The sequence below is a fragment of the Mobula hypostoma genome, chromosome 8 (genome assembly GCF_963921235.1).
Source record: "Mobula hypostoma chromosome 8, sMobHyp1.1, whole genome shotgun sequence".
In the NCBI taxonomy this organism is placed as follows: Eukaryota; Metazoa; Chordata; class Chondrichthyes; order Myliobatiformes; family Myliobatidae; genus Mobula; species Mobula hypostoma.
The window spans coordinates 95545134-95570221 of NC_086104.1; the positions used below are offsets into that span (position 1 = coordinate 95545134).

The 25088-nt window shown below is 40.5% G+C and overlaps 1 protein-coding gene across 1 annotated transcript in view; it reads left to right on the plus strand.

Moving 5' to 3' along the window:
- Nucleotides 1–25088, plus strand: part of kat14 (lysine acetyltransferase 14) — a 53955-nt gene that overhangs the window by 8011 nt on the left and 20856 nt on the right. The window contains exons 4-6 of the mRNA XM_063056394.1: nucleotides 137–318; nucleotides 15703–16119; nucleotides 22430–22995. Of these exons, the coding sequence (XP_062912464.1) occupies nucleotides 137–318; nucleotides 15703–16119; nucleotides 22430–22995 (1165 nt within the window). The remainder of the gene's footprint in view (nucleotides 1–136; nucleotides 319–15702; nucleotides 16120–22429; nucleotides 22996–25088) is intronic.

Consider the following 25088-nt stretch of genomic DNA (forward strand, 5'->3'; position numbering starts at 1 on the left):
TTCTATAGTGTTTCTTTGTTTTCCCTTGGGTGCCTGCAAGAAAATGAATCTCAAGATTGTATATGATATATGTACTTTATATGTTCTTTAGTACATCCTGAACTTTCACTTAGCTTATGCTGTCTTTGCACTTTAGGAAAAAGACCTCAACTTGGTGGAGTACTGTAGCTGGCTGCCTGTCGGTGGGCAGTCCGATGTATTTCCGCTCGGGTGCTCAGCAGTTTGGTGAACCTGGCTGGTGGAAGTTGGTGCACAATAAACCCCCAGTCCTGAGGCCAGAAGGGGAGAGACCATCAAGCACAACACTGAAGGCAAGAGGTGAGCTTGTGTGATTAGAACCAGGTTTTTTTATCACTGACTTACTGTACATGATGTGAAATTAGTTTTGTGGCAGTAGTCCAGTGCAAGGATAAAGTTACTATAAAATACTAAAATAAAGAAATACTGCAAAAAAAAACAAGTTTGTAATGGTTTATGGATCATTTAGAAAACTAATGGGCGAGGGTAAGAAGCTGAGTGTGGGTCTTTGGGCTCCTGTACCTCCTCCGCAATGGTACTGACATGAAGAGTGCGTGTCCATGATGGTGAGGATCTTTATTGATGAATGCTGACTCTTTAGGATGCCCTCGATGGTGGAGAGGGTTGTGCCCGTGATAGAGTTGGCTGAGTCTTCAACCTTCTGAAGCCCCTTGCGACTTTTTCCAATGGAGCTTCCACACCAGACTGTGATGTAACCATTGCACACCTACAGTACAGAAATTTGCAAGAATCTTTGGTGACGTACCAAATCTCCTCAAACTGCTATCAAGGTAGAGCTGCTGTTGTGCCTCCTTCATGATTGCATCAATGTGTTGGGCCCAGAGCAGATCCTTTGAGATGTTGATGCTTACGAACATGAAGCTGCTCACTCTTTCTGTTGCTAACCCCTCAATGACAACTGGTGTGTGTGTTCTGTTGACTTTCCCTTCTTTAAGTCTACAATCAATTCCTTTGTCTTGTAAAGTTGAGTGGTAGATTGTTGTGACACCACTCAACCAGCCGGTCTGTCTCACTCCTGTACATCTCTTCGTCTGAGATTTTACCAACAATATTGGTGTCATCTGCAAATTCATAGATGACATTTGAGCTTGGCTTAGTCACACAGTCATGAATGTAGAGAATGTAGAGCAGTGGACTAAGCACGCATCCTAGAGATGCGCCTGCATTGATTGTCAGCAAGGAGAAGATGTTATTATTAATCTGTATGGACTGTAGTCTCCTAATGAAGAAGTTGAGGATTCAGTTGCAAAGGAAGATACGAAGGCCCGAGTTTTCAAGCTTGATAATTAATACCAAAGGGAAGATGGTGTTGAACAGTGATAAACAAAGCCTTTTAAAACAATGGAACAACATTAGCAATACGCCAATCCTCCGGCACCATCCCCGTTTCTAATGACATTTGAAATATTTCTGTCAGAGCCCCTGCTATTTCCACATTAACTTCCCTCAATGTCCTAGGGAATATCCTGTCAGGACCCGGAGACTTATCCACTTTTATATTCCTTAAAAGCTCCAGTACTACTACTACTACTTTAATCATCATAGTTTCCATAACTTCCCTACCCGTTTCCCTTTATCTTATACAATTCAATATCCTTCTCCTTAGTGAATACCAAAGAAACGAAATTGTTAAGAATCTCCCCCATCTCTTTTGGCTCCACACATAGCCGTCCACGCTGATTCTCTAAGGGACCAATTTTATCCCTCACTGTCCTTTTGCTATTTATATAATGGTGGAAACCCTCGGGATTTATTTTCACCTTACTTGCCAAAACAACCTCATATCTTCTTGTAACACACATCAAAGTTGCTGGTGAACGCAGCAGGCCAGGCAGCATCTCTAGGAAGAGGCGCAGTTGACGTTTCAGGCCGAGACCAGCAACTTTGATGTGTGTTGCTTGAATTTCCAGCATCTGCAGAATTCCTGTTGTTTGTGCTCATATCTTCTTTTAGCTTTTCTAATTTCTTTCTTAAGATTCTTTTTACATTCTTTATATTCCTCGAGCACCTCATTTACTCCATGCTGTCTATATTTATTGTTGATCTCTCTTTTCTGAACCAAGTTTCCAATATCCCTTGAAAACCATGGCTCTCTCAAACTTTTAACCTTTCCTTTCAACCTAACAGGAACATAAAGATTCTGTTCTCTCAAAATTTCACCTTTAAATGACCTCCATTTCTCTTTTACATCCTTCCCATAAAACAGATTATCCCAATCCACTCCTTCTAAATCCTTTCACATCTCCTCAAAGTTAGCCTTTCTCCAATCAAAAATCTCAACCCTGGGTCCAGATCTATCCTTCTCCATAATTATATTGAAACTAATAGCATTGTGATCACTGGACCCAAAGTGCTCCGCAATATAAACCTCCTTCACCTGCCCTGTCTCATTCCCTAACAGGAGATCCAACACTGCCCCTTCTCTCGTTGGTACCTCTATATATTGCTGCAAAAAACTATCCTGCACACATTTTACAAACTCCAAACCATCCAGCCCTTTTACAGTATGGACTTCCCAGTCTATGTGTGGAAAATTAAAATCTCCCACAATCACAACCTTGTGCCTACTACTAATATCTGCTATCTCCTTACAAATTTGCTCTTCCAATTCTCGCTCCCCATTTGGTGGTCTGTAATACACTCCCATAAGAGTTACTGCACCTTTCCCATTCCTCAATTCTACCCAAATAGCCTCCTTAGATGAGCCCTCTAATCTATCCTGCCAGAGCACCGCTGTAATATTTTCTCTGACAAGCAATGCAACCCCTCCCCCTCTTGTCCTTCCAATTCTATCACACCTGAAGCAATTAAATCCAGGAATATTTAGTTGCCAATCACACCTGTCCTGTAACCATGTTTCACTAATAGCTACCACATCATACTTCCAGGTATCTTTCTTTCTTTTTAAATCTTTTTATTGAATAAGTATACAAAAAGGTAAGCCATATAAACATTAATACAATGTTAAAATATAATAAAATTACAGAAGGTATCAATACCAAAAAAAAATACTACAAACAATGTAATTTAAACATAAGAAACCAAGATAACATAATCGTATACTAAATTTTATATATATATCAATAGAAAAAAAGAAAAAAAAATCCCAAAAAAAACCCACCGTGCAACTAACTAAAAGCAAAGCAAAGCAATGGGCTAACTTGAAACCAAACAGAGTTAAACTTAAAATCACGTCCTCAATCCCGACCTCCATTAAAAACAGTGGAAAAAAAAACAAGAAGGGTATATATTACATTAAATGAAAATATCGAATAAAAGATCCCCAAATCTGTTCAAATTTAAATGAAGAATCATAAAGGTTACTTCTAATTTTCTCCAGATTCAAACATAATATCGTCTGAGAGAACCAAAAAAAGGTAGTTGGAGCATTAAGCTCTTTCCAATGTTGTAAAATACATCTTTTCGCCATTAAAGTAAGAAATGCAATCATTCTACGGGCTGAAGGGGAAAGATTACTAGAAATTTTAGGTAGTCCAAAGATAGCAGTAATAGGGTGAGGAGAGATATCTATATTTAATACCTTAGAAATAATATTAAAAATGTCTCTCCAAAAAGTTTCCAAAGTAGGGCAAGACCAAAACATATGAGTTAAAGAGGCTATCTGCCCCGAACATCTATCACAAAAAGGATTAATATGCAAGTAAAAACGCGCTAACTTATCTTTGGACATATGTGCTCTATGAACAACTTTAAATTGAATTAGGGAATGTTTAGCACAAATAGAGGAAGTATTAACTAATTGTAAAATCTGCCCCCAATCATCCACAGAAATGGTAAGCCCCAATTCCTGTTCCCAATCTACCCTAATCTTATCAAATGGAGCTTTCCTAAGTTTCATAATAATATAAATCATAGCCGATGCACCTTTCTGACATGGATTAAGGTTAATTATCGAATCTAAAATATATGTAGGAGGAAGCATTGGAAAGGAAGAAAGTATAGTACTTAGGAAATTTCTAACTTGTAAATATCTAAAAAAATGTATTCTTGATAAGTTATATTTATTAGATAATTGTTCAAAAGACATAAGGGAACCATCTAAAAATAAATCCAAAAACCGTAAAATACCCTTAGTCTTCCAAGTTTGAAAAGCGCGATCCGTAAAAGAGGGAGGAAAAAATGTTACCTAAAATAGGAATCGCTAACCCGAATTGATTAAGATCAAAAAATTTTCTGAATTGAAACCAAATACGCAAAGCATATTTAACTATCGGGTTAGACACCTGCTTAAGGCGTTTCGAATCAAAAGGGAGAGAGGAACCTAAAATAGAGCCAAGTGTATAGCCCTGAACAGATTGTAGTTCCAATGCTACCCATTTAGGAATAGATAGTATATCCTGGTCAAGTAACCAAAATTTCATATGTCGAATATTAATTGCCCAATAATAGAATCTAAAGTTAGGTAATGCTAAACCTCCATCTCTCTTAGCTTTCTGTAAATGTATTTTACCCAGTCTCGGATTTTTATTCTGCCAAATAAATGAAGAAATTTTAGAGTCAACTTTATCAAAGAAAGATTTTGGAACAAAAATTGGTAATGCCTGAAACACATATAAAAATTTTGGCAAAAAAAGCATCTTGACTGCATTAATACGACCAATCAAAGTTAAATATAAAGGAAACCATTTAGATGAAAGTTGAGTAATATGGTCTATTAATGGTAAAAAGTTAATCTTAAATAAATCTTTATATTTACAAGTAATTTTAATCCCAAGATAAGAAAAATAGTTATCAATCAATTTAAATGGAAATTTATAATATAAGGGAAGATGTTTATTAATCGGAAAGAGTTCACTCTTACTAAGATTTAATTTATAACCTGAAAAAAAACCAAATTGTGCTAATAACTCTAAAACAGCAGGAATGGATTTCTCAGGATTAGAAATATATAAAAGTAAATCATCAGCATAGAGTGATAATTTATGGGACTTTAATCCCCGAGTTATCCCAGTAATATTTGAAGATTCTCGAATGGCAATTGCAAGAGGTTCTAATGCAATATCAAATAATAGGGGACTAAGAGGACAGCCTTGTCGAGTACCTCGAAAAAGAGGAAAAAAAGGTGAGTTTAAAGAGTTAGTACGGACCGAGGCTACAGGGGAATCATATAACAGTTTAATCCAGGATATAAATTTCAAGCTAAAATTAAACATTTCAAGCACCTTAAATAAATAAGGCCATTCTACTCTATCAAAAGCTTTCTCGGCATCTAAAGAAATAACACACTCAGGAACATTTTGTAAGGGAGTATAAACGATATTTAACAATGTACGAATATTATAAAAAGAGTAACGACCTTTAATAAAACCAGTTTGGTCTTCCGAAATAATAGAAGGAAGTACTTTTTCTAGTCTATGTGCTAATAACTTAGAAAAAACTTTAGAATCAACATTTAATAGAGATATTGGTCTATAAGATGCACATTGAGCAGGGTCTTTATCCTTCTTTAGTATTAAAGAAATTGACGCTCTATTAAAAGATTCAGGAAGTTTACCAAGTTTCAGAGAAGCTTCAAAAACCCTACAGAGCCAAGGGATCAATAAAGAAGCAAAACATTTATAAAATTCAACGGTAAACCCATCCGGGCCAGGAGCTTTCCCCAAATTCATAGAAAGAATAACATTCTTAATCTCATCCATAGTAATGGAAGTATCTAATATAGAAGACATATCCTGTGAAATCTGAGGGAAGTCTAAATTATCTAAAAAATCATTCATATATTTAGAATCTCGAGGAGACTCTGATTGATATAAAGAAGAATAAAAATCACAAAAGGTTTGATTAATCCCCACATGATCCAGTATCAATCGATCATTTTGGTTATAAATCTGATTGATTTGAGATTTAACATAATTAGATTTCAATTGATTAGCCAGCAGCTTGCCAATTTTGTCACTGTGAACATAAAATTCACTTCTTGTTTTCTTTAATTGGTTTACAATCGAGGACGAGAGTAGTAAACTGTGTTCCATTTGAAGTTCAGTTCTTTGTTTGTATAACTCCTCAGAAGGAGCCATAACATATTTCTTATCAATTTCTTTAATCTTGTCCACAATTACCATCTCCTCCTGCTTCTGCTTCTTCCTCAAAGCAGCAGAATACGAGATAATCTGACCACGAATATAGGCTTTAAAAGTGTCCCAAAGAGTGTTAACCGAAATATCCTCTGTATGGTTAATTGTTAAAAAAAAAAGCTCAATCTGTTCATTCATAAAGTTAACAAAGTCCGAGTCCTGAAGCAACAGCGAATTAAAACGCCATTGTCTATTATTTTGTATATTGGCCATAATTTTAATAGAAAGCTTAAGTGGAGCATGATCCGAAATGGTTATAGAATCATAATCACATTTAATCACTGAAGGAATAAGACGAGAATCAATAAAAAAATAATCAATTCTTGAATAGGAATGATGAACATGTGAAAAGAAAGAAAAATCTTTTTCCTGAGGATGCAGAAAACGCCAAATGTCCGTCGACCCAGAATCAGAAAGGAAAGAGTTAATCAAAGTTGCAGATTTATTAGGTAAGGTCCGTAAAGGAGCCGAACGGTCCAAAGCTGGAGACAAACAGGTATTAAGATCTCCGCCCCAGATCAATGAAAACTCGTTCAAATTCGGAAACTGATTAAATAATGATTTATAAAATTCCGGACAGTCCATATTAGGAGCATAAACATTAACCAAAACTACTTTTTTATTAAATAGTAAACCACTAACCAATAAAAATCTACCATTCGGATCAGAAAAAATATCCTGTTGTATAAAAGTAACTGAGGAATCTATAAAAATAGAGACGCCTCGAATCTTAGCATTGGAGTTCGAATGAAATTGTTGTCCCTTCCAGAATTTAAAAAAACGTAGTCTGTCCCCCCTCCGTACATGGGTCTCTTGTAAAAATAAAATTTGTGCTTTAAGTCTCCGGAACACTTTAAAAACTTTTTTCCTTTTAATAGGATGATTAAGACCGTTAGTATTCCAGGAGACAAAATTAATAATAGACTCCATAAATCCTAAAGTCAACCCACAGCGAGGAGGATTGACGATAGGCTCGACCCACGAACCCGGAGAGGAAACAGAACATACAAAAGATACCGGGATAAAGGACGCAACCAGTACTTCAATAATGTATATAGCCCAAAGAGAAAAAAAACTAAAACGTGAAGCCCCTCCCACCACCCTCCACCCCAAGACCCCAAGGCAAAATCTAAAGCAGACCCGCCCGAAAGAAGCAAGCGCTAAAACTACCCCCATGACTTCCGGTATACGCTCCCTAAAAAAAAGGTATAAATATGAAAAAGATCAGCTAATTGTAAAACAGTAAAAAAGTAAAAAAAAAAGGTAACTCAATTAAAATACACACACAACAGAACAAAAGCCAGAAAATATATATTAAAAAAAAACCACAATAAACCCCAAACCCATGAATAAACAAAACAACAACAAGAAAAAATAAGATTATTAACATAAACTAGTTATAAAAAGCAAAACAAAATAAAATTTTAAAAAAAACTACAAAATTTAAGGCCACACAGGAAATACGTAAAATGACAATAAGGAAGTAACCACCCGGAATCCCCTGGGAAAAGAAAGAAATGACGCAGTTAAAAAGAAAGTTTAGCAACCATATTAAGAAATCAAAAATAAACTTTTCTGCCCAAATAGGGCACGAAAAAGTTAAAACCAACCAATTCACAGCCTCCGATCAACGGAGATAGTTAAAAAAAATAACAATTAAGATGTTGAAGGTGAAAATTGATCCAGATAACTCTGGGCATCCGATGGAGAATCAAAAAAACGAAGGGCTCCATCTAACATGCGAATCCTTAGACGTGCAGGGTACAGCAGCGCTGATCTTAAATCCATCTTATAGAATTCCGACATCACAGATCTGTAGCGAACCCGTTGGTCCCAGATTGGTTTACTGAAATCTTCCACGACTCGGAACTTAAGATCCGAAAAATCAATGAAACCTTTAGATCGAGTGAATCGAAACAGTCTCTCCTTGTCTTGAAAGTAATGAAAACGTAAGATAACATGTCTAGGTCTATCTGACCTAGACGAGTATGATGGGACTCTGTGAACACGATCCAGTAGCGGTGGTTGGTCAGGAAATACAGTAGGGAATGCATCTTTTAAAAGTTGAGAAAAATACTTCATGGGGTTGTTAGATTCAACAGCTTCACGCACCCCAATCATTCGTAAATTCTGCCGTCGCATTCTAGATTCTAAGTCAGAGTTTTTGAAAGTCAGAAAGTCAAGTTTCTTCTTCATTACATTAATTGTTTCTTCGATTTTCCCCATCTTAAGCTCACTTTGTTGCGTGGATTTTTGAAGATCAGATATAGCCGACTGATGCTCCGCAATAGATGTTTGCATCTTATCGGTTGAATCGGCAATTTTCTGGAGATTAATTGAGATTTCCGTATGAATCAGGTCCTTAACAGAGACTGCAATTTCCGTACGAATCATCTCCATAACAGAGGTTGAAATTTCCCTCTGAATTAACTCCAATATAGCTTTCAAAGTCACCGGTGATTCAGTCGGAGGAAAATCCATGCCTTTCGGTTTAACCGGAGGTTTACCATCCTTGCCGTTTTTCCCGTTCTTAGACATAGCAGATCTAAGATGCATCCAGTTATCGGAGAGTTCAATTTAATTCAAAGTATTGTAAGAGTTGATACCTTAATGGTTAATTAAAGTATAGCTGATCATAGAAAAAAAACTCAGAGGTAATGGAGCGAGTCAAGAACGCGACTTCACTCCATGAGCGCTACCGGAAGTCCCCCCATACTTCCAGGTATCAATCCATGCTTTAAGCTCATCCACCTTTCTTACAATGCTCCTAGCATTAAAATAAATGCATTTAAGAAATTTTCCACCTCTTACTCTCTGTTTATCACTAACTGTGCCAATGATTTTACTATTTTCTTTTTCTTCCTTCTTCCCTACATCTGTTCCTACACTCTGGTTCCCCTACCCCTTCGTATCTAGTTTAAATCCGTCGGAGTCTCTCTAGCAAACCTACCCGCAAGAATATTTGTCCCCCTCCAGTTCAGATGTAGACCGTCTCGCTGGAACAGGTCCCACCTTCCCTGGAAAATTGCCCAATTATCTATAAATCTGAAGCCCTCCCTCCTACACCATGCCTTCAGCCACCTATTGATCTGCGCTATCTTACTATTTCTAAACCCGCCTGCATGTGGCAGTGGTAGCAATCCTGAGATTGCTATCCTGGAGGTCCTGTCCTTTAACTTGGCGCTTAACTCCCTAAACTCACCTTTCAGGACCTCCACACGCTTCCTACCCACGTCATTGGCCCCTACATGGACCATGACATCTGGCTGTTCGACCTCCCTCTTGAGAATACCGAGAACTCGATCTGAGATATCTCGGACCTTGGCACCAGGGAGGCAACAGACCATCCGGGATTCTCGATCCCTCCCACAGAACCTCTTATCTGTCCCCCTAACTATGGAATCCCCTATCACTACTGCCCTCCTCTTTCCCTCCTTTCCTTCTGAGTTGATAAGTTGATATGTTATGAAAACTTCCTACTTATCAAGTTCCACAATGGGATCTCATGATTCTTCTTGTACATTCATACAGTATTAAAAAGGGCAGTTTAATCAATATGCCTATTCCCTGCATCTTCATAAATACAGCTCTTATTGTCCAAGGTTTATCTCTCTTAAACATTTTGGAAGTACACTGTAAAACATTTGAATATCATTTGTTTGTTTTTCATGTCAATTATAGTCAAAAATAAAAGAAAGTTCAGCTCTGGAAAGACTTGTTATGAACAGGCAATCGGGTATATAATGAAAATATTTAAATTGTAATTTGGAGCCACACTTTGACATATCAGGACAGATAATAATTTATTTTTGATTTTTAATTTATGAATTCCTATTACAAAAGATAATTAAATTTGTTCAGAACTCTTTTATTAATGTTCTGTTTTTTTTCCAGTAGTCCTTATTTGCCCCACCTGTGAAAACATTTGGCCTGGAAACTGGACCAGTTGCCGTTTAAATCAGTGTTAGGTTGCTCATTTACTTCTAGGAAAGAGGTGTCAGGATCCTGGGCTTGCTTTGCCGTTGGAATCCTGAGCAGTCACTGCAGCCTTTTCAGTGTCTGCCACCAAAAGGTAAACAATTAGAATGGTTCTATCAGATTACGAGGAACAGGAGTGTTCCCACAAACCCTAACTTTTCTTCCATCTTGGAATTAAATTTGGCCCAGTGGATCACTGATTGGAATAGAATGGATAAGCTGCCTTTGGAGATATCATATCAGATTGGTCTCACTTCCCTTGATTCTGATCAAAAAGGGTCATAAGTGATTTCTAAGTTGGTGGCTTCTCTTAGAGGTGTGGTTCTATGGGTTCTAGTGATTACTGTTCATGCGCAAGTCTTGCCAACAGTCTGCCTGTTAATGGGAAGCACTGCAGAAACCCAACCCTGTACCCACCTTGTTTCCACACACAGCCAGTCAATAAACAGTGCAATGGCTTCAGTCCACTTCTCTGAAACTCAGTCACAATGCTAAGTTACCATAGCTTTTACTTGTTATCTCGTCTGGTAGTACTGTTCAATTGATCTCATCTCATTAATTTAAACTTTTGCTTGTAGTCAAAAATATCCTAATCTTATGTTAGGTAGAAAATTAAAATCATTGAACTAGCCCCACTTTAAAATAATAGCATTGACATTTAGTGATTATTTTTAACTAATATGTAAGACAATTAAAATGCACCACAATGTAAATCTTTAAAAGTCAGGAAGGACTGACTCTTCTCGGAGTAATAATTTTGCTCAGTGTATCTTGTATGTTGATTTTTTTGGTGGTTGCTTTGAAGCACTGGTTCTGGATGATTCTTTGTCCAGTGTGTTGGCAAGTTATGTACAATGAGGGACTAATCATTGGTTAACTCATGCGAAGAAAGGAAGTACCTTTCAGCTGCTCCTGCTCTGAGAAATGGAAAGACAAGGAGCAGGTTGAGGCTTCCATCAGCATCTCTGCTAAAATGCAGTCTTTTGATTATGTGCATTCAGTTTTTAAAAAATCATATCACACATACATCAAAATATCCACTCATGAATGCACTCTCCATTATTAGACTTCAGAATTTAAAATTTCTGTTGTCAAGTACTTTAATGGTTATCTTTTTGCTAAACTTCCTAATTATAATTTTTAATCCCTCATTGTGTCATGTTACATAACCCTCTGCATTATATTGCTACTTTTCTGTGCTGCTTTTTCCTATGTCAAATTGTGTTATTTCCCATTTGTGCTTCCTTTATTTTTGTCCTGTACCTCACTGTTCCTCACACTTGATCTGTACTCTTCCCCGATGGTCTCTTGGTTAATCTCTCATTTTTCTCTGTTGCATCTCTAATTTTTGTTGCAGAAGCTGTCTCTTTATACCTAACAAATATTGAAAGGCTTAGATAGAGGTTGTTTCCAGTAGTGGGGAAGTCTAGGACAAGAGCACAGCCCCAGAATTCAAGGACGTCCCTTTAGAACAGAGATGAAGAGGAATTTCTTTAGCCAGAGGGTGGTGAATCTGTGGAATTCATTGCCACAGGTGGCTATGAAGACCAAGTCATTAGGTATATTTAAAGCGGAGGTAGATAGGTTCTTGATTAGTAAGGGCATCAAAAGTTACAGGAAGAAGATAGGTAAATGGGGTTGATTCTTCTTTTCTTTGGCTGTTTATTGATTTTTGACGCCTGGGCAAGGTTGTATGGAAGACCGGCAGTTGCCCATGCTAAGTCTCCCCTCTCCACGCCACCGATGTTGTCCAAGGGAAGGGCACTAGGACCCATATAGCTTGGCACCGGTGTCGTCGCAGAGCAATGTGTGGTTAAGTGCCGTGCTCAAGGACACAACATGCTGCCTCAGCTGAGGCTCGAACTAGCAACCTTCAGATCACTAGACCGACGCCTTAACCACTTGGCCACGTGCCACACAATGGGGTTGGTAGGGATTTTAAAAAAACAGCCATGATGGAATGATGTAGCAGATTCAATGGGCCGAATGGCCTAATCCTGCACCTATGTCTTATGGTCTTAATGGTTGTACATTTCTTTTCGTAGAGCTGTTATTCCTCTCAAAATCCTTTGCTCTTCAGCTATCTCTCCCAAACATCATCACTGAACTGGAGACATTTCTCTGGGTTTGCAAACAGCAGGTGATCAGATGAGTAAACACTCACTGAACAGGATTAGAGGGTTAAAGGGTGCTGTGTAATGCTATGTCACAGAACTGGCAAATGGATTAAACATCTGCTGCTATTACCCATTGCTTTTAGTGTAGGAGAGACTGGTACTGGATGATGTTTGTCACCTTTCAATAATGTAGGAGGCCAGCCAATACCAGGTAGAAGAGACTATCTTGTTATTTAGAACCATGTGAGGGAATGGTTTTAAATACTTGGAGTACGATGTTTAGGGCAGTTGTTTGATTTAAAAAAAGCAAACTGAGACCGAGTTGTTGAATTATATTAAGACCACATTGTGTTGTTTCCAGATAAACACTCATTGGCCACTTTATTAGGTACATCAGTACACCTGCTTGTAAATGCAAATAACAGATCTGCTAATCACGTGGCAGCAACTTAATGCATAAAAGCATGCAAACATAGTCAGGAGGTTTAGTTGTTCAGACCAAACATCAGAACGAGGAAGAAATATGATCTAAGTGACTGACTATGGAATGCTTATTGGTGTCAGTATCTCAGAAACTGCTGCTCTCCTGGGATTTTCACGCACGACAGTCTTGAATTGACAGAGAAACAAAACAAAAACATCCATTGAGCGGCAGTTCTGTGAGTGATAATGCCTTGTTAATGAGAGAGGTCAGAGGAGAATGGACAGACTAGTTCAAGCTGACAGGAAGGCAACAGTAACTCAAATAATTACCTGTTACACTGGTATGCAGAAGAGCATCTCTGATCGCACAACATATCAAACCTTGAAGGGGATGGTTGTGGTCCTCTTCAAGGTTTGTGGTCTTTGTGGCTGCAGAAAACCACAAACATACACTCAGTGGCCACTTTATTAGGTACAGCAGTTAGCTAATAAAGTGGCCACTGAGTCTATATTGGCTTGCAGTGTAAATGAAATGTGATAATAACATTTGAATTTTTATAGACAGGAGAGACTCTGATCGTTCAGCTTGTCCCATGCAGATGTACAAAGTAATATTTTGTCTTTTTCTTAATTGTACTTTCCATGTTACTAAACTATTACCTTTGAAAGATGGAAAAATAGTTTAAAAAGAAAGAGATGGTCTTGGGAAGTGAAGGTGTCAGAATTCGTCTGTGACCTTCACGGGGGAGGAATTCTCATCTGGGTCACCACTCTGGCCCTGAACCCCTTGTAACAGCTCCTTCTGGCTGACATAGAGCATACTTAATGTTAGCAGCTAGTTCTGTAGAGAACACCTGGAGTGTGCCTTTTCATAGATTAGCTTGTGTTTGACTTCGACACCTATGCATTTGGCACATCTAATGCCCCCCTCCTCTGCTGGACTTGACAGTAGTAAACCAACGGGCTGAATGTATTGGGTTCTTTAAGCTTAATGGTGGCCACACTTTGAGTAAGGTCACCAACCTTGATGAAAGAGGTAGGTGGATTGTGTATTGTTTTTATTTTACATGAATTTTAAATTAGATTAGATTAGATTCAACTTTATTGTCATTGTGCCGAGTACAGATACAAAGCCAATGAAATGCATTTAGCATCTGACCAGAAATGCAAAGAATAGTGTTATTTACAAAATAACTGTGAATAAATATAGTGCTACAGCACACAAATATAAAAGTACTGAGACAGTACAATACAGATGCAATACTGCTTAGCGCTGTGATGTGAGGTTCAGCAGTGTCACAGCCTCAGGGAAGAAGCTCTTCCTGAGCCTGCTGGCGTGGGAGCGGAGGCTCCTGTAGTGCCTACTGGATGGGAGGAGAGTAAAAAGTCCATAGTTAAGGTGAGGTGCATCCCTGATAATGCTTTTCGCCCTGCCCAGGCAGTGTTTATGGTAGATATTCTCAATGGTGGGCAATTGGGTGCCAATAATCCGCTGGGCAGTATTCACCACACGCTGGAGTGCTTTGTGGTCCGATACGGGACAATTGCCATACCACACTGAGATGCAGTTGGTGAGTATACTCTCAATGGTACAGCGGTAAAAGTCTGTCAGTATCCTGGGACAGAGGTGAGCTTTCTTGATGCTCCACAGGAAATAAAGGTGCTGTTGTGCCTTTTTGATCAGGATGGAGGAGTTCAGGAACCAGGTGAGATTATCGGAAATGTGGACACCAAGGAATTTGAAGCTTGATACACGCTCCACTACAGTTCTGTTGATGTAGATGGGGACGTGAGTGTGACTCCTGGCCTGCCTGAAGTCCACAATGATCTCCTTGGTGTTCTGGGTGTTAAGGGCCAGGTTGTTATTGGCACACCACGCGGCCAAGTGCTGGACCTCATCCCTGTAGGCTGCCTTGTCATCCCCTCTGATCAGGCCAACCACCATGGTGTCGTCTGCGAACTTGATTATGGAGTTAGAACCATGTACAGGAACGCAGTCATAGGTGAAAAGGGAGTACAGAAGAGGGCTCAGCACACAGCCTTGAGGCACACCGGTGTTCAGGGTGAGAGTGGAGGAGAAGAGGTTGTCTAACTTAACTGATTGGGGTCTGTTAGTCAGAAAGTCCAAGGTGTAATTGCAGAGGGATACGCTGATACCAAGCTGGCGAAGTTTGGTGATCAGCTTGGAGGGGATTACAGTATTGAATGCCGAACTAAAGTCAATGAACAGCATTCTGACGTAAGAGTTGGACATAAGAATTTGATGCTTTTAAATAATTTATTTTATTTAAATATGTTTAACATTAAACTTTGTCATTTTTATTTTTAGTTATTTAAGTTTTTAATTTTGTGTTTAAATGGCTGTATTGAGCTGAGATAATTAACCACCATCAGAAAGGCTTCTGGCAGTAATGAGCTGGTAATGTTTTCTGAGAATACCTGGCAGCAAGCTAAATCCAACAATGGGTGTGTGAGGAGCAGGTTGGGTTAAATTGGATCCAGATCAGAATCTCCACCCCAGCTTTAAGAGTTCTTATTTGATTACTTTAAAGTTGCTTTCAATTACTTTAATTTTTTCCATTATCCACTAAGCTGATGCAATAACATCTTTAGGGTGATTTGACTGTTTTGTGTTCATGGTTTAACTAAGCATTAAATGCATTTATAGAAATATTTTCATTTACATCTTCTCTTTGTATGAGATCATTCAGCAACTTTCCTGCGCACGCACACGTGTGTGTGTGTATATGTGTTTGTTTGTTTGTTTGTTTGTTTATTTATTTATTTATTTATTCCATTCCACTTATTGATCAAACTTCCAACCTGTATGCTGCACTAGATATCTTGCCACTCAAGTGTTCAATCTCTTTCAGATTGTGTGCCGATTAGGGAAGTTTGCTCTTCTGCTCTGCATCCTACTTTTTTTTAATGCTGAAAGTGGAACTGCTTCTTCATCTGTGCCTTCGACATAGTTGGTAGAAGACTATGTGTCAGCATTTGGTAAATGAAATGTTTGATGGAATGATGTACTGATCTGCTTAATTTCATAGCTGTGAAACCGCCTCTGGATCCAATCATTACAGTGGAAGGGCTTCGGAAACGAGTGAGTCGCAACCCTGTGGAAACAGCCATGGAACTGAAGGAGAAACGCTCACGTACTCAGGAAGCTAAGGACATCCGGCGTGCTCAGAAGGAAGCCGCTAGCTTCATTGATCGGAGCACGTCCTCCACCCCAGTGAAGATGTCCACCCGGACTCGCAGGACAGAACTGGTCCTGGAGAAAGGGGAGGTGATCGACTTCTCGTCCCTGAGCTCTTCGGATCGGACTCCACTCACCAGCCCCTCCCCATCCCCCTCACTGGACTTCTCCGCTCCCGGAACACCATTATCCCATTCGGCCACCCCAAGTCTTTTATCTGAAGCAGATCTCATTCCTGACATCATGCCTCCGCAGGCACTCTTTCATGGTAAGGATTCATTTGCTTATGCTAAATCATAACTTGCTTTTTAATCAGCGGTTGATGCAGAAGCGTGCTAATGGATTCTTGGAACTAAAATTGGTTTATTATTGTCACTTATTGACAATTGTTTTGCTTGCCATCCATATATTATCTCAAAATATAAGTACATAGTACAAGGAAAAGTCATAACAAAGTGCAGAATATAGTGTTACAGTTATAGAGAAGGGGCTGTGCAGGTAGAAAATAAGATGTAAAGATCATGGTGAGGTAGGTTGTTAGTTCAAGAGTTCATATTTTAACATAAAAGAGGTTTGTTCGATAGTCTTACAACTGTGGGATAGAAGCTTGAGTTTGGTGGTGTCAATCTCTGCCTGATGGAAAGAGGGGAAAGAAAAAGTGACTCGGATGAGAGGGGTCTTTGACTATGCAGTCTGCATTTTGGATAAGCTTTCCTTCATATGAAGTGTTAATTTGAGACATCGGCCCTGGATTTGAAGAGTCAAGGACTCCCAGGCCCCATGGCCAATGTTTTCATTGGAGTGCAGGACTTTGGACTGAAGTTATTATGTTATCAACATTTTCTTTTTCCTTTTTTCATAGTCTTGAAGAAGTGAAAGCCTTTCAGTATTTCGTTTAGAACATAGGAGCATGTGGCAGATACTCTGGTGCCCTGAAATTGCTGACCTGGATCAGCCTTGCACTGGGAAGCTGCTCCCAGCCTAATACCAAGGCAGTGTAGCTTCTGTCCCAGTGGGAAGCCGGTTCCCAGTCTAATACCACTGTCCAGGCAGTGTACGTTCTGTCCCAGTGGAAAGCCAGCTCACAGCTTAATACCACTGTCCAAGGCAATGTAGGGTCTGTCCCAGTGGGAAGCTGGCTCTAAGCTTAATACTAATACCACTATCTAAGGCAGTGTACGTGGCTGAGTGCGTAGAGTGAGTACTGTGAGTACCCAGAGTGCATAGTTGGTGCACTGACAAAATGGCTTTGACATCCAGTGAGATATTTAGCAGAATTCAAAATAACTTGGGGCTGATTTTAGAAAAGCTTGCATTAAAAGAGGGTTGAAAGTTATTTTAAAAGTCTAAAATTAACAAAAAACTTCAAACATGCACACAGAAACTTGTAAATTGGCTGAATCAAAACAAATCTGCAGTTTCTCTTGCTTCTGTTCTTCTTAGTGGGGCCATGGATGTTGGGAAAGGGAAACAAATCTGAAAATGCTGGAAATACTCAGCCAATAAATACGACCTGTCTTCCGTGTATTCGTTTTTCCAAAGTTGGAACCCTCTGTGTAAGCCGACCCCCCTAATCTTAGGACCAAAATTTAGGGCCAGGTTCTCGGCTTATACACCGGAATTTATGGTACATTCTATTGTTGCCATTTTATTAGATACCTCTTGTATATGATAAAGTGGCCACAGATGGTATATTCATGGTCTTCTGCTGCTGTAGCCCATCCACATCAAGGTTCGACACTTGGTTATTTGAGTCACTGTCACTTTCCTGTCAGCTTGAACCAGTCTGGCCATTCTTCTGACCTCTCATTAAAAAAGCATTTTCGCCTACAGAACTACTGTTTACTGGATTTTTTTTTTGTTGTTTTTTTTCTTGCACTATTCTCTGTAAACTCTAGAGATCATTGTGCATGAAAATCCCAGGAGATAAGCATTTTCTGAGATACTCGAACAATTTCTATAAAAGCTCCTACTATCTATCCAGGACTGAAGGATGTGGATACTATAGAGAGAGTGCAGAGGAGACTTACAAGGATGTTGCCTGGATTGGAGAGTGTACTTTATGAAAAAAGGTTGAGCGTACTTGGCCTTTTCTCCTTGGAGTGATGGAGGATGACAGGTGACCTGATAGAGGTGTACAAGATGATGAGGGGCATGGATCATGTGGATAGCCAGAGGCTTTTTCCCAGGGCTGAAATGGCTAACACGAGGGGGCAGAGTTTTAAGGTGCTTAGAAATGGGTACCGAAGGGATGTCAGGGGTAAGTTTTTCACAGAGAGTGGGGGTGCGTGGAATGCACTGCCAGCGGCAGTGGTGGAGGCGGATACAATAGGGTCTTTTAAGAGCCTCTTAGATGGGTAGATGGAGCTTAGAAAAATAGAGGGTTATGCGCTAGGGAAATTCTAGGCAGTCTCTAGAGTAGGTTACATGGTCAGCACAACATTGTGGGCCGAAGGCCCTATAATGTAATGTAAATTTCTATGCTCTTTTAAATGCTTCCAATGACGTGTGCCTCAAATAGCCTCTGACAACCAAATCCAGCTCCTGGCCTTCACGTGTGGCTTAGCTACTAAGCCCGTGGATCCATTTCTACTGACAAGCGAAGGGGCAAAGGCGGATTACTGGTGCCTTAGACAGTTGCTTCGGGCAGATGGGGCTTGTCAGCTGTGGTTGGTAGCTCATCTAGAAGAAGGAAAACTCTGATCTCAAACCTCCGCTGCCTTGCGGCTCCAGCAAGGACTCGGGAGTAAACCCCGAGGGAAAAATCTGGAGCTGGAGTCCCTAAGGCAGTCCTACATTTGAGTTCAAAGCTGACTGGCAACTCCTGCGATGCTGCTGGTACTAAACTGTATTAGCCTCTGCAGTTCCTTTGGGTTCATCAGATGTATGGAGAGGGGGAGCTCGCTACACATGGGCAACAGCTTGCTTTCCATATTGTAATGCCCAGGCTTGCATATCTAGACAGCTAGCATGCAATATCTATGGTTGACTCTGACCGACGGAGGCCCTCACCTCACCTCTCAAACCACTCCATCTGGCACCAAGAATCATTCCACGGTCAAAGTCACTTAGATCACATTTCTTTCCCATTCTGATGTTTGGTCTGAACAGCAACCGAACCTCTTGACCATGTCTGCAGACTTGTATGCATTGAGTTGCTGCCACATAATTAGCTAATTAGATATTTGCATTAGCGAGCAGGTATACCTAATAAAGTGGCCACTGAGTGTATCTTGTTAGGACACTGAAGGAGACAGTAGCCCATCTAGTCTATGCCTGCTTGCAGAGCAGCTCATCCCCCAACCCCCTACTGATTTTCTCGGCAACCTGTTCCCATTTTACTCTCTGTAACTTAGTGGCCAGTTAAGCAAAGAATGGCACTTCTTTGGGAAGTGGAGGAAACCAGGGTCTCCAGGGCTAAACTCTCACTCACTGACAGCACAGAAGTCGGGATTGAACCCAAGTCCTTGGAGCTGAGAGGCTGTAGATAGTTAACTTTATTACTTTATATAAAGGCTTTCTTTGTAACCGACAGCTAGAGATTAACAATCTTGCACTTTACATTAGCCACACCGAGCTTAAATTCTAAATGTACTCATTAACCATGCAATTCTTGCAGACTCTCTCTGCTGGTTTATGGATACAAAAGAGACTACAGATGCTAGAAGTCTGGAGCAGAATACTGGAAAAAAATCAATGGGTCAGGCAGCATCTATAGAGGGAAATGAACAGTCGACCTTCATCTCCAATACCTCTCCCCACTTTCTTGATCTCCCTGACAGATTATCTTCCAACATCTTTTACAAACCCACTGACTTCCACAATTACCTTGACTTCAGTTCTTCCCATCTTGCCTTTTGCAAGGATGCTATTCCCTTCTCTCAGTCCCTGTCTCCTCTGCATCTGTATCATGATGAGGCTTTCCATTCCAGGTCACCCAAGATATCATCATCTTCTCAGAAAACAAGGTTTCCTCTCAACTGCTATCAGTGCAGCTTTCACCTGCGTCTTTTCCATTTCCTGCACATCTGTCCTCCCCCCATTCCCCTTCCCCCATCGATTATAACAGGGACAGGATTCCCTTTTCCTCCCTACTACCCCACCAGCTTCCAACACATTACTCTCCACAACTTCTGTCATCTCCAGTCAGATCTCGCCACCGGCTACGTCGTCCCCTCTCCTCTCTGTGACTCCCTCATCGATCCCCTCCTGCCACAACAGTAATAGGTGCTGTACCAGCCCCTTCACCTCTTCCCTCACCACCATTCAGGCCCCAAATAGACATTCCAGATGGGGTAGGACTGTACATGTGAATCCATTGGGGCCCTTCAGTGTGTGTACTCCTGGTGTGGCCTCCTCCATAGATCGTGCTCCTCTCCTTCTGCCCACCCTTTTATTCTGGCTTCTATCCTCTTCCTTTCCCGTCCCGATGAAGAGTCTTGGCCTGAAACGTTGACTGTTTATTCCTCTCCATGGATGCTGCCTGACCTGCTGAGCCTCCCCCAGCATTTTGTGTGGGTTGTTCTGCTGGTTTGCCTTAGTGTGGTCTGTCACCACACCGACTGCAAGTTTACACGCTGAGGTGCTTTGTTGGGCTGCTGCCACAGATGCTGTTAGCCGGGCAGGTTAGTTATTGGCAAATCTGCAACAAAAATTAATGAATGACCTGGCTGGAGGGAGTATTTGGAAGAGGCTTCTTCACCTCTACTCTCTGATTCCTAAATGGCCATTGAACCCATGAACACTACCTCACTTTTTTTCCATAATATTTCTGTTTTGCACTATTTTCAATCTAACTATTTAATATACATATATATACTTACTGTAATTGATTTACTTGTTTTTTCCTTTCTATATTATCACGTATTGCATTGTACTGCTGCCGCTAAGTTAACAAATCTCACGACACATGCCAGTGATAATAAACCTGATTCTAATTCTTTATACTTTATACTTTATACTTGTCGCCAGACAATTGATACTAGAACGTACAATCATCACAGTGATATTTGATTCTGCGCTTCCCGCTCCCTGGAGTACAAATTGATAGTAAATATTAAAAATTTAAATTATAAATCATAAATAGAAAATAGAAAAGCGAAAGTAAGGTAGTGCATAAAAACTGAGAGGCCGGTCCGGATATTTGGAGGGTACGGCCCAGATCCGGGTCAGGGTCTGTTCAGCAGTCTTACCATAGTTGGAAAGAAGCTGTTCCCAAATCTGGCCATACGAGTCTTCAAGCTCCTGAGCCTTCTCCTGGAGGGAAGAGGGACGAAAAGTGTGTTGGCTGGGTGGGTCGTGTCCTTGATTATCCTGGCAGCACTGCTCCGACAGCAGTGTGAGGGTAAGAGAAATGGGAAAGAGATAGGTGGAGATGGTCATGTTTGTGTTTGAGAGTAACATAAGGGGCAAACATCATTTAAATATATTTGGAAAGGTCAAAAGTGGTTAGAACTAATGATGAGCATAAAATTAGTAGATTATCTTTAAAAACCCAGCTGATTTACTAAAGTCCTTCAGGGAAGGAAATCTGTCCTTCTTACTTGGTCTGACCTATTGCGTGTTAGACTTGAGTGTTGAGACCAAGAGACTTCATTGCAAATTACTCAGCAGGTCCTGATAAAGGTCTCCACTCGAAATGACGACATTCGTTTTGCCTCCACAGATGTTGCATGAGTTAAGGATAGTTAGGGATGTGAAATAGATACGGGCATTGCTGTGGGCATCACAGCTTGTAAATGAGTAAATGGAGCAGAGCCAATAGGGTAGCTGGCACGGAGATACAACTGGACTTGTGTTTCTAGTATTCTCTTTTTTCATTAAGAATTAAATTTCAAAAGTTAATTATTAGAAGATAGAACACTACAGCACAGTGCAGGCTCTTCGGTCCATGATGCTAACCTTATAACCTACGCTAACTCTTCCAACCTACAGAGCTCTCCATTTTTCTATCAGCCTTGCGCCTGTCTAAGCGTTTCTTAATTGTCGCTAATGTATCTGCTTCTACAACCACCCGTGACAGGGTGTTCCACCCATCCACCACTCTTTGCATGAAAAATAAATTGACATCCCCCCATGTATACTTTCCTCCAATCTTCTTAAAATTATGCCCTGTAGTATTAGCCATTTCTGGCTCTAGCTCTAACTATTCACTCGATCTTCGTATATCTCTTATCATCTTGTACACTTCTATCAAGTCACCTCTCATCCTGCTTTGTGCCAAAGTGAAAAACCCTACCTCACACACTGTATCTCCATAGGATATGCTGTCCAATCCAGGCAGTGTCCTGGTAAATCTGTTCTGCACCCTCTAAAGCTTCCACATCCTTCTTATGATGAGGTGGGCCAGAGCTGAACACAATATTCCAAATGTGGTCTCATCAGAGTTTTATAGAGTTGTAATATTACCTCACAGTTCTTGAAATCAGTCCTCCAATTAATGAAGTCCAACACGCCATTTGCCTTCTTAACAACTCCGTCACCTGACACGGCAAAATAATGTAGAGATATAAACAAGATATAACGTAATGAAATTAAGTTTTATTTTGGAAGCCAGTTTCTTTTCTTCTTTCCTTCAGATGATGAAGAGGGAGATCCGGATGGCGTCATTGACCCTGGAATAGAGTACATACCACCTCCCAGCATGGCCAGCAGCGCAGTGATTGTAGGCAGTAAGAAAGTAAAGGTACATGAGCAAATCAAGCGTGAAGCTGAAGAGGATGAAGACAGAGATGAGAAAATGGAAGATGACACTGAAGAACCTGAGCATGGCATTGAGTTGTCCCAAACTAGGGCTCATGAGAGGAAAAAGGTCCAGGTGGAGAGGCTTGTGCAGCCGCCTGTTCCCAAGTATACAGCCCTCAGTTTGTATGATGAGCGACTGCTACTCCGAAGGCTAGAATCGTGCCCTCACGCATTAGCCTTGAGCGTTGAGGCCAAAAGACTCCGTCGCAAATTACTTGTGAGACAAGCCAAAAGGGAAAGGGGTTTGCCCCTCTTTGACCTGGATCGAGCTGTTGAAGCTGCCGTTTCACTGGTTGGTGAGGTGTATGGAGCCAAGGAAGGTAACTGCAATGGGATACCTATGGGCATTGGGACCTTCCGGACTACCAGTCATGACTTTCGGATCCTGGACCGGTACCAGGTGAGCGTGATCATGAACATTATGCCTATTGGTTCTTCAAATGTCAGTAGTTTACAGTCTGATTGTTTAATATCAGTATCAGTCCCTGACCTGGGGATGGCAGGAGAAGGGGAAACGCACTGAGATTATGATTATTCATCCCATTTGCCTCTCACCAGACTGGTATCGGGAGAGACCAACATTTTTCAGTATCGGATCCCTGACTTTGAGGAAGACTAGCTGAGTTGCACTAGGCCACTTTGTCTGCTTCAAGACAGCGTTTCAGGATGAGCATTTTCCATCTTCAAGTTTATTGTCATGGGCATTCATGTATATATGCCTTGCAAATTAAGTCTTTGCAGGATCAGCACAGTATATTGTAAACACAATAATCACAAATTACGTAAGCTTAAACTAACATTTAAAATTATACATAACTTACATGACACCGAAAAGCAAAACATTTTGGCAGTGTAAGTTGAGGGCAATATAGTCTGAGTTAGAGTTAGGATTTTTCTACGTTAGGTTGATTTAGCAATTGAATCTGGTGACAAATTGGTGCGGGGGGAGGGTTTCAGATTTCTCAATCATTGGCATCTCTTCAGGGAAAGCTACGACATGTACAAAAAGGACAAGTCACACTTGAACTTGAGGGGGACCAATATCCTTGAGGGCAAGTTTACTAGAGCCCTTGGTGAGAGTTTAAACTAATGTGACATGGGGTGGGAAACTTGAGTGATGAGGGGAGAGGAAGGGGCAGTTGGTGCACAGGTAGATGCAGCATTTAGAGAGACTTTGAGGAAGGATAGGGCACAATTGCAGTCGGATGGATTGAAGTGTGTCTATTTTAATGCAAGAAGCATCAGGAACTAGGGTGATGAACAGAGCATAGGTGAGTACATGGAACCGTGACGTTGTGGCCGTTACTTTGAAGGTATGAGACGTGAATTAGCTGAGATAGACTGGCAAATGACACTTAAAGGGTTGATGGTGGATATGCAATGGCAAGCGTTTAAAGATCGCGTGGATGAACTACAACAATTGTTCATCCCAGTTTGGCAAAAGAATAAATCAGGGAAGGTATTGCACCCGTGGCTGACAAGGGAAATTAGCGATAGTATCAATTCCAAAGAAGAAGCATACAAATTACCCAGAAAAAGTGGCTCACCTGAGGACTGGGAGAAATTCAGAGTCCAGCAGAGGAGGACAAAGGGCTTAATTAGGAAAGGGAAAAAAGATTATTAGAGAAAACTGGCAGGGAACATTAAAACTGACTGTAAAAGCTTTATAGGTATGTGAAACGAAAAAGATTGGTTAAGACAAATGTAGGTCCCCTACAGACAGAAACAGGTGAATTGATCATGGGGAGCAAGGGCATGGCAGACCAATTGAATAACTACTTTGGTTCTGTCTTCACTAAAGAGGACATAAATAATCTTCCGGAAATAGTAGGGGACAGAGGGTCCAGTGAGATGGAGGAACTGAGGGAAATACATGTTAGTAGGGAAGTGGTGTTAGGCAAATTGAAGGGATTAAAGGCAGATAAATCCCCAGGGCCAGATGGTCTGCATCCTAGAGTGCTTAAGGAAGTAGCCCAAGAAATAGTGGATGCATTAGTGATAATTTTTCAAAACTCGTTAGATTCTGGACTAGTTCCTGAGGATTGGAGGGTGGCTAACATAACCCCACTTTTTAAAAAAGGAGGGAGAGAGAAACCGGGGAATTATAGACCGGTTAGCCTAACATCGGTGGTGGGGAAACTGCTGGAGTCAGTTATCAAGGACGTGATAACAGCACATTTGGAAAGCAGTGAAATCATTGGACAAAGTCAGCATGGATTTGTGAAAGGAAAATCATGTCTGACGAATCTCATAGAGTTTTTGAGGATGTAGCTAGTAGAGTGGATAGGTGAGAACCAGTGGATGTGGTATATTTGGATTTTCAAAAGGCTTTTGACAAGGTCCCACACAGGAGATTAGTGTACAAACTTAAAACACACGGTATTGGGGGTAAGGTATTGATGTGGTTAGAGAATTGGTTGGCAGACAGGAAGCAAAGCGTGGGAATAAATGGGACCTTTTCAGAATGGCAGGCGGTGACTAGTGGGGTACCGC